We start from the raw sequence: 10,027 nt of genomic DNA, 5'->3' as shown, positions 1-10,027 counted from the left end.
GATGGAGGACTCCCTCTTTTAACCGGGTCCCTGAGAGAGAGATTCCCTCTTTAAACAGGGTCCCCAACGGGTAGACTCCTTCTTTAAACAGGATCCCTGATGGAGAGACTCCCTCTTTAAACAGGGTCCCTGACAGAGAGATTCCCTCCTTGGCTCATCAGGGTTCAGTTTTCTGTTCAGCACAACATTTCTGAAGCTATTGATTTACTCAACCACACCCTCACCTCAACCTTTGTGCCCTAGTCCACAATAAAACCATTAGTCTCTCTCTCACCCTGGTATGCCCCTGCCTCACTACTGCCCTCATCTCTGATCCCTTCAGTATAAGCAAAGCAGCTTTGAAATAATGTGGCAGACAACATATTCAACCATCCAACACCAGATCTGGCTGGACCACTTGAAACGCTACTGGTCCCTGACCTCACCTGTTAAAACTGATTCTAGGATCATCCTGACTCTGCAAAGATAACCCTCAGCACCTGTGCTCTACTTCAAAATGTCTCCTTAAACCCCTCTCCAATGTCCCCTCCACCCTCATCACTAACAAGTGTGCAGAATTCCTGAATTCCTTTGTCACTAAGATTGAGAGACAATCTGATCAGATGTCTCTGACATGTCCCTCCCTTCCACCAGCCCACCAGGCCAAACTTCCTTTTAATGCTCCTCCCTACCCTACCCCTGAACTCAAATCTGTCTCCAGTTTCTCCCCTTTCTCCCCTCATGCCCTCTCTGAGCTCACCTTGTCTATGGGACCCTCCTCCTGTTCCCTCGATCCCATTCCCAATAATCTGCTGATCACCCAACTTCCCCGCCCGGACCCCTTGATCACTGACACGGTAAATGGCTCCCTCTCTTCAGGTGTTGCCCGTCTCTCCTTTAAATCTGTCGTCTCCACCCCACTCCTCAAAACAATACTCCTGAATACCAGTGTCCTTGCCAACTAACAGCCCAACTCCGACCTCCCTTCCCGCCCCCAAGCCCTTGAACTTTATGTCACCTCCCAAATCTGTGCCCATCCTTTCTGGAACTCCATGGCTGGAATTTTATGAGCCAGTCGCAGCGGTGATGGGGCTGTAATATGCGGCGAGCCATTCTAAACTCTATTTACTTCGAGAACGTAATATTCCCACTGCCGTAAAATTCTGCCTCATGTTTGAAGGCCTCCAATCAGATTTCCATCTCTGCCACATTACTGAAACGCCTCTTATTAAAGTCACAAACGACAAAGGTAAACTTTCCCTCCTCGTCCCTCTCGACCTGCCTGCAGACTTTGGCAGGGTTGACCACACCATCCTCCTCCTCCTCGGCCCCTCCACTGTCGTCCAGCTGGGTGGGGCTGCTCTCACCCGGCTCCATTCTTATCCGTCTAATCGCAGCCGGAGAATCACTTGCAAAGGCTCCCCTTCCTGCTTGCACACCGTTACCTCTGGTCTCCCCCCAGGGATCTATCCTTAGCCCCTTCCTGTTTCCCATCTACATGCTGACCCTTGGCGACATTATCTGATGGAACGGTGTTAGTTTTCACACGGACGCTGAGGACACCCAGCTCTACCTCACCCCCACCTCTCTAGACTCCTCCTCTGTTGCTACATTATCAGGCTGCTTATCCGACATCCAGTACTGGATGAGCAGAAATTTCCTCCAATTAAATATTGGGAAGGCTGAAGACAGTGTTTTGGGCCCCCACCCCAATCCCCGTACCCTAGCTCCCTCCATCCCTCTCCCCAGCCGGTAGTCTGAGATTAAGCCGGTTTGTCCACAACTTTGGTGTCACGAGATGAGCTTCCGACCTCCTATTCGTGCCCTCACTATCACCGCCTATTTCCAATTCCAGGCCAACGCCGACTTTGTCCCCATCTCAGCTGATCTACTGCGGAAACCCTCACTCATCCCTGAGGGAGACAGAGGCCAATTAGTTCAAAGTCTGGACACCTCCAGAACTGGTGGACCAGCCGTGGAACCTTCACGCCCACCCCAACCCCCGCCAGCACCCAGGCAGTGGGAGGAACGCAGGTTAATGCAAATCCCCCCCACCGGATCCTTTAGACCCTCCATTAAGCCCCAGCCCCAAAATCAAAAAGAATCAACAAGTAAAAGCTTCAGGATTCTTTTATTGAATGCTGTACGATGCAATTGCAGTTGAATACCTCAATCACTGGTATGGGGTTTTTCAGGGGAGTTCGCTGTACCACTTGTCCTGTTTAGATCTTCAAATGCCCTTCAGTAATTTGTGTTCGTTTGGGGACTAAAACACCTTTGTGCACAGCAAGATTCAATGAGCATATCATTAGGCTTTTGCTTGCTGGAGGTGATTTATTTGGAAGAGGAACAGGGTTTCTGGCTTTGTATCATTCATTCTCGGGGTTGCATTGGCATCGCTGATGAGGCCAACATTTATTGCCCATCCCTAATTGCTCCTTGAGCAGGCGGTGCTGAGCCGCCTTCTTGAGCCGCTGCAGTCGATGTGGTGTAGGTACACCCACAGTGCTGTTAGGGAGGGAGTTCCAGGATTTTGACCCAGCGACAGTGAAGGAACGGTGATATATTTCCAAGTCAGGTTGGTGAGTGACTTGGGGAGGAACTTGTAGGTGGTGGTGTTTCCATCTATCCACCGCCTTTGTCCTTCTAGGTGGTAGTGGTCGAGGGTTTGGAAGGTGCTGTTGAAGGAGCCTTGCTGAGTTGCTGCAGTGCATCTTGTAGATGGTACACACTCCTACCAACGCACATCGATAGTTGGGGGAGTGAATGTTTAAGGTGATGGATGGACAGATTTGTCCTGCATGGTGTTGAGACTCGGGGCGGGGGGGGTGCTGAATGGCCTCCTCTTATTCCTGTGTAACAGAGACGAAGCAGGTGAGGGAGTTGGGTATTAAGGGCTGAAGTTTGTGAAAGGTGCTGAGGGAAAGGGAGGGGAAATGTAATGTTTATTTTGAAAGGGCTTTCTAAGATGAGCAGAGAGAGAGAAGCAGGCGGTGGCCTGGGCCTGGCTTTTAACCGATATAAGTAATCTCGTCGGATAGCTCCTTGTTAGTCTCGATTTTCACCAATGAAGGTTTCTCATCGGCCAGTGGCTTGAATACACGAATATGGATGCATTCAGCAGCATTCCCATCCACAAAAACAACCTAAAAACAAAAATGAGACCAATCGGTTTGCAAAGGAAATTTCTCACAACTGTCCCTCCGACAATGCAGCACACCCTCAGCGCTACGCCTTCGACAGTATGACACTCCCTCCATATTCCTGACCCTGTGACAGTGCAGTGCTGCGTCAGTACAGTAACAACGTTCACTCTGTCTGTAACCTCATCCAGCGCCCACAATCCTCCCCATCTCCATAGCTTCCTCCAGCCTCTGCAATGCTCCCTATCTCTGTAACCTCCTCCAGCCCCTACCACACTCCCTATCTCTGTAACGTCCTCCAGCCCCTACAACCCTCCCTATCTCTGTTACCCCCTCCAGCCCCCACAACACCCCCTGTCTCTGTAACCTCCTCCAGTCTCTGCAACCCACCCTATCCCTGTAACATCTTCCAGTCCCTACGCCCCTCCCAATCGCTGTAACCTCCTCCAGTCTCTGCAACCCTCCCTATCTGTGTAACCTCCTCCAGCCCCTACAATCCTCCTTATATCTGTAACCTCCTCCAGTCCCTATGCACCTCCCTATCTCTGTAACCTCCTCCAGCCCCTACAACCCTCCCTATCTCTGTAACCTCCTACAGCCCCTACAATCCTTCCTATCTCTGTAACCTCCTCCAGCCCCTACCACACTCCCTATCTCTGTAACATCCTCCAGCCCCTACAACCCTCCCTATCTCTGTAACCTATCCAGCCCATACATCCCTTCCTATCTCTGTAACCTCCTCCAGCCCCTACCACCCTCCCTATCTCTGTAACCTCCTCCAGCCCCTAAAACCCTCCCTATCTCTGTAACCTCCTCCAGCCTCTGCAACCCACCCTATCCCTGTAACATCTTCCAGTCCCTATGCCCCTCCCAATCGCTGTAACCTCCTCCAGCCTCTGCAACCCTCCCTATCTGTGTAACCTCCTCCAGCCCCTACAATCCTCCTTATCTCTGTAACCTCCTCCAGCCCCCACAACCCTCCCTATCTCTGTTACCCCCTCCAGCCCCCACAACACTCGCTATCTCTGTAACCTCCTCCCTCGCTATCTCTTTAATGTCCTCCAGCCCCTACAATCCTCCTTATCTGTGTAACCTCCTCCAGCCCCTTCAACCCTCCCTATCTCTGTAACCTATCCAGCCCATACATCCCTTCCTATCTCTGTAACCTCCTCCAGGCCCTACAACCCTCCCTATCTCTGTAACCACCTCCAGCCCCTACAACCCTCCCTATCTCTGTAACCTCCTCCAGCCCTTATAAACCTCACTATCTCTGTAACTTCCTCCAGCCCCTACAACCCTCCCTATCACTGTAACCTCCTCCAGCTCCTACACTCCTCCCTATCTCTGTAACCTCCTCAAGCCCCTACATCCCTCCCTATCTCTGTAATCGCCTCCAGCCCTGACAACCCTCCCTATCTCTGTAACCTCCTCCAGCACCTACAACCCTCCCTATCTCTGTAAGCTCCTACAATCCTCCCTATCTCTGTAACCTCCTCAAGCCCCTACATCCCTCCCTATCTCTGTAATCGCCTCCAGCCCTGACAACCCTCCCTATCTCTGTAACCTCCTCCAGCACCTACAACCCTCCCTATCTCTGTAACCTCCTCCAGCCCCGATATTCCTCACTTGTCTCTGAGCTCGCACAGTTCTGACTTCTTGTTAATCCCATGATTTCCCCCAATTTTCTGCCGTAACTTCCCCAGCCTGTACCCTAAGCCCTGGAGATCCCTCCCTGAATCGCTCCATCTTGATGTGTCCTAACCTTAGATTTTCCCTAAACCTTTCATCTTTCATGTAGCTACTCCGAACGTGTTCCATATTTCTGTAGGTCGCTGTCAAATTTCTGTCTGAGTAACATCCCAAGTAACCTGAGGCATTTTAGTGAGTTCAAATTGCTAGATAACTGCAAGTTATTCCTGTTTTCATACCTTCACGAAGTAATTCATCCCAGCTACAGCTTGCGAGCAATGTAAGAGTGCATGAAGAAATTCCACTTTCCTTTTCAACTCCTCTTCAATTCGATCCTTCAACTGGATAGATACGATAACAAATAGAACATTTCAGATTTTCTGAACACCTGCTGAACGCGGAGGATCACCACCGAGGGAGTGCTGCACTGTCAGAGGGTCAGTACTGAGGGAGTGCTGCACTGTCAGAGGGTCAGTACTGAGGGAGTGCTGCACTGTCAGAGGGTCAGTACTGAGGGAGTGCTGCACTATCCGGGGGTCAGTACTGAGGGAGTGCTGCACTATCCGGGGGTCAGTACTGAGTGAGTGCTGCACTATCCGGGGGTCAGTAATGAGGGAGTGCTGCACTGCCTGAGGGTCAGTACTGAGGGAGCGCTGCACTGTCAGAGGTTCAGTACTGAGGGAGTGCTGCACTATCCGGGGGTCAGTACTGAGGGAGTGCTGCACTGTCAGAGGGTCAGTACTGAGGGAGCGCTGCACTGTCAGAGGGTCAGTACTGAGTGAGTGCTGCACTGTCAGAGGGTCAGTACTGAGGGAATGCTGCACTGTCAGAGGAACAGTACTGAGGGAGTGCTACACTATCCGGGGGTCAGTACTGAGGGAGTGCTGCACTGTTGGAAGGGGAGTACTGAGGGAATGCTGCACTGTCAGAGGGTCAGTACTGAGGGAGAACTGAAATGTTGAAGGGTCAGTACTGAGGGAGTGCTGCACTGTCAGAGGATCAGTACTGAGGGAGTTCTGCACTATTCAGGGGTCAGTGCTGAGGGAGTGCTGCACTGTCGGAGGGTCAGTACTGAGGGAGTACTGCACTCAGTGTCAGGACTGAGGGAACTCTGTGCTATCCGGGTGTCAGTACTGAGGGAGTTCTATACTGCCGGAGGGTCAGTACTGAGGAAGTGCTGCACTATCCGGGGGTCAGTGCTGAGGGAGTGCTGCACTGTTTGAAGGGGAGTACTGAGGGAGTGCTGCACTGTCAGAGGGTCGGTACTGAGGGAGAACTGCACTGTCGGAAGGACTATATTGAAGGAGTGCTGCAGACAGAGGGTCAGTACTGAAGGAGTTCTGCACTGTTGGAGGGTCACTACTGAGGGAACGCTGCATGGTCGGAGGTTCAGTACTGAGTGAGTACTGAAATGTTGAAGGGTCAGTACTGAGGGAATGCTGCACTGTTGGAGAGTCAGTACTGAGGGAGCACTGCGCTGTCAGAGGATCAGTACTGAGGGAGTTCTGCACTATTCAGGGGTCAGTGCTGAGGGAGTGCTGCACTGTCGGAGGGTCAGTACTGAGGGAGTACTGCACTGTCAGTGTCAGGACTGAGGGAACTCTGCGCTATCCGGGTGTCAGTACTGAGGGAGTTCTACACTGCAGGAGGGTCAGTACTGAGGAAGTGCTGCACTATTCGGGGTCAGTGCTGAGGGAGTGCTGCACTGTTGGAAGGGGAGTACTGAGGGAGTGCTGCACTGACAGAGGGTCAGTACTGAGGGAGTGCTGCACTATCTGGGGGTCAGCACTGAGTAAATGCTGCACTATCTGGGGGTGAGTACTGAAGGAGTTCTGCACAGTTGGAAGGTGAGTACTGAGGGAGTGCTGCACTGTCAGAGGGTCAGTACTGAGGGAGTTCTGCACTATCGGAGGGTCAGTACTGAGGGAGTGCTGCACTGTCGGAGGGTCAGCACTAAGGGAGTGTTGTACTGTCAGAGGATCAGTACTGAGGGCGTGCTGCACTGTCAGAAGGACTATATTGAAGGAGTGCTGCACACAGAGGGTCAGTAATGAAGGAGTACTGCACTGTTGGAGGGTCACTACTAAGGGAACGCTGTGTGATCGGAGGTTCAGTACAGAGTGAGTACTGCAATGTTGAAGGGTCAGTACTGAGGGACTGCTGCACTGTCGGAAAGTCAGTACTGAGGTAGTGCTGCACTGTCGGGGTGTCAGTGCTGCGGGAATACTGTACTATCTGGGGGTCAGTACTGAGGGAGTGCTGCACTGTTGGAAGGCGAGTACTGAGGGAGTGCTGCTCTATCTGGGGGTCAGTACTGAGGGAGTGCTGCACTATCCGGGTGGTCAGTACTGAGGGAGTGCTGCACTGTCGGAGGATCAGTAATGTGGGAACACTGCACTATCCGGGGGTCAGTACTGAGGGATTGCACTATCCAGGGGTCAGTGCTGAAGCAGTGCTGCACTGTCCGAGGGTCAGTACTGAGGGAGCGCTGCACTGTCGGAGGGTCAGTACTGAGGGGGTGCTGCACTATTCCGCGGTCAGTGCTGAGGGAGTGCTGAACTGTTGGAAGTGGTGTACTGAGGACGTTCTGCATTGTCGGAGGGTCAGTACTGAGGGAGTGCTGCACTAGCCGGGGATCAGTATTGAGGGAGTGCTGTACTGTTGGAGGGTCTGTACTGATAGGGTGCTGCACTATCAGAGTATCAGTACTGAGGGAACACTGCACTGTGGGATGGTCAGTATTATGGGAGAACTGCACTGTCGGAAGAACTATATTGAAGGAGTGCTGCACACAGAGTGTCAGTACTGAAGGAATGCTGCACTCTTGGAGGGTCACTACTAAGGGAACGCTGCATCATCGGTGGTTCAATACTGAGTGACTACTGCAATGTGGAAGGGTCAGTACTGAAGGAGTGCTGCACTGTCGGAGGGTCAGTACTGAGGGAGTTCTGCACTGCCTGAGGGTCAGTACTGAGGGAATGCTGCACTGTTTCAGGGTCAGCACTGACGGAGTACTGCACTGTTGGAGGGTCAGTACTGAGGGAGTGCTGCACTATCAGAGCGTCAGTACTGAGGGAGTGCCTCACTATCAGAGGGTCAGTACTGAGTGTTTGCTGCACTGTTGGAGTGTCAGTACTGAGCGAGTGCTGCACACGGACGGTTAGTACTGAGGGAGTGCTGCACATGGAGAATCAGTCCTGAGGAAGTGCTGCACTGCCAGAAGACCAGTACTGAGGGAGTGCTGCACAGTCAGGGGGCAGTACTGAGGGAGTGCTGCACTGTCAGGGGGTTGTACTGAGGGAGTGCTGCACTGTCAGAGGATCAGTACCAAGGGACTGCTGCACTGGCAGTACTGAGGGAGTGCTGCACTGCCGGAGGGTCAGTACTGAGGCAGTGCTGCACTGCCTGAGGGTCAGTACTGAGGCAGTGCTGCACTGCCTGAGGGTCAGTACTGAGGGAGTGCTGCACTGTCGGAGGGTCCGTACTGAGGGAGTGCTGCACTGTCAGAGGATTAGTACTGAGGGAATGCTGCACTGTCGGAGGGTCAGTACTGAGGAAGTGCTGCACTGTCAGGGGTTTAGTACTGAGGGAGTGCTGCAATGTTGGAGGGTCAGTACTGAGGGAGTGCTGCACTGTCAGAGGATTAGTACTGAGGGAATGCTGCACTGTCGGAGGGTCAGTATTGAGGGAGTGCTGCACTGCCTGAGGGTCAGCACTGAGGGAGTGCTGCACTGTCGGATTGTCAGCACTGAGGGAGTGCTGCACTGCCTGAGGATCAGCACTGAGGGAGTGCTGCACTGCCAGAGGATCAGTACTGAGGGAGAGATGCACTGTCGGAAGGTCAGTACTTAGGGAGTGCTGCACTGTCAGAGGGTCAGTACTGAGGGAGTGCTGCACTGTTGGAAGGGGAGTACTGAGGGGGTGCTGTACTGTAAGGGCAGTACTGAGGGAGTGTTGCACTGTCGGAGGGTCAGTCCTGAGGGAGTGGTGCACTGTCAGAGGATTAGTACTGAGGGAATGCTGCACTGTCGGAGGTTCAGTACTGAGGAAGTTCTGCATTGTCGGAGGGTCAGTACTGAGGGAGTGCTGCACTGTCAGAGGATTAGTACTGAGGGAATGCTGCACTGTCGGAGGGTCAGTGCTGAGGGAGTGCTGCACTGTCGGATTGTCTGCATTGAAGGAGTGCTGCACTGCCTAAGGATCAGTACTGAGTGAGTGCTGCACTGCCTGATGGTCAGTACTGAGGGAGCGCTGCACTGCCTGAGGGTCAGCACTGAGGGAGCGCTGCACTGTCAGAGAGTCAGTACTGAGGTAGTGCTGCACTGCCTGAGGGTCAGCACTGAAGGAGCGCTGCACTGTCAGCGGGTCAGTACTGAGGGAGAGCTGCACTGTCAGAGGGTCAGTACTGGGGCAGTGCTGCACTGTCGGAGGTCTTCTCTGTCGATTTGACACTTTGCCAAATTCCCCTCTGTCCTCTCAGGTTGCTGTGAAAGATCCCACGAGCATTACTGAATGAAGAACAATACACAGTTTCTCTATAGTGTCCTGGGGAAGAAACGCTTATCCCTCAAGCAACATCACTGAAACAATTTACCTGGTCATTCTCTCATTGCTGATTCTAGGAGTTTGCTGTCTGCCAGTTGGTGTTTCCTACATTACAGCAGTAGCCAAAACTGAGTAAAATACTTCATTGTTTGTCGAGTGCTTTGAGATGTCCTGAGGTGGTCAAAGCGGCAGGAGTCAGGGCGACTAATGTTCTTCGTTATAGAGATAAAGAGGATATTGAGAATGGTGGATACTTACCGACTGGACAATTTCCTGAACCTCATCAGTTACAGCTGAAGCGGAGCTTAAACCGCCCGTCATTCCTGCCATTTTCTCTGTCTCTGGCTCTCTCTATCTCTCTTTTAATCAACTCTCGTTGTCTTTCTGCCCAGTGTTCCTCCTTTTTATTCTTTATTTTTACTCCACCCACCCCTCAGTGATGTTCCTCTTTATCAGGGAAATCTCTCATTGTCTTGGCTCCACCCTCTGTCTCCAGATATTTGTTTGATACGAAAGCTGGGCTGGGTGGAAGGTGCTAGCTCCTGTTTGTGATTGCCTCACTCCCTCCATCCTTCTCTCTCTAACACCCGCCTGCTCCTCCCTCCCTCTCTCCCTGCCTACCTCTCTCTCTCTCCCCGCCCTCTCTCTTCCCAACCCTCTCCACCTCTTCC

The 10,027-nt window shown here is 52.5% G+C and overlaps 1 protein-coding gene across 1 annotated transcript; it reads right to left on the bottom strand.

The window, feature by feature from the left end:
• Nucleotides 1-2,091: 2,091 nt before the first annotated feature.
• LOC144678508 (cystatin-B-like) lies at nucleotides 2,092-9,780 on the bottom strand. Its single transcript, XM_078538266.1, has 3 exons — nucleotides 9,615-9,780; nucleotides 5,051-5,152; nucleotides 2,092-3,125 (listed from the first exon to the last, which is right to left on the bottom strand). The coding sequence occupies exons 1-3, from the start codon at nucleotides 9,684-9,686 to the stop codon at nucleotides 2,991-2,993; spliced, it is 309 nt and encodes a 102-aa protein (XP_078394392.1). The 5' UTR covers nucleotides 9,687-9,780; the 3' UTR covers nucleotides 2,092-2,990.
• Between the last annotated feature and the right edge of the window lie 247 nt (nucleotides 9,781-10,027).

The sequence above is a fragment of the Cetorhinus maximus genome, unplaced genomic scaffold, assembly GCF_964194155.1.
Source record: "Cetorhinus maximus unplaced genomic scaffold, sCetMax3.hap1.1 HAP1_SCAFFOLD_4476, whole genome shotgun sequence".
Lineage (NCBI taxonomy): Eukaryota > Metazoa > Chordata > Chondrichthyes > Lamniformes > Cetorhinidae > Cetorhinus > Cetorhinus maximus.
The sequence above is the reverse complement of the archived record's forward strand: the minus strand, read 5'-3'. Positions and strand labels throughout refer to the sequence as shown.

Coding starts and splice junctions, on each gene's coding strand:
- LOC144678508 (XM_078538266.1), bottom strand. CDS start 9,686: ATGGCAGGAATGACGGGCGGTTTAAGCTCCGCTTCAGCTGTAACTGAT. Junction 5,153..9,614: donor TTCAGGAAATTGTCCAGTCG/GTAAGTATCCAC, acceptor GTATCTATCCAG/TTGAAGGATCGAATTGAAGA. Junction 3,126..5,050: donor GGATGAATTACTTCGTGAAG/GTATGAAAACAG, acceptor TTTTGTTTTTAG/GTTGTTTTTGTGGATGGGAA.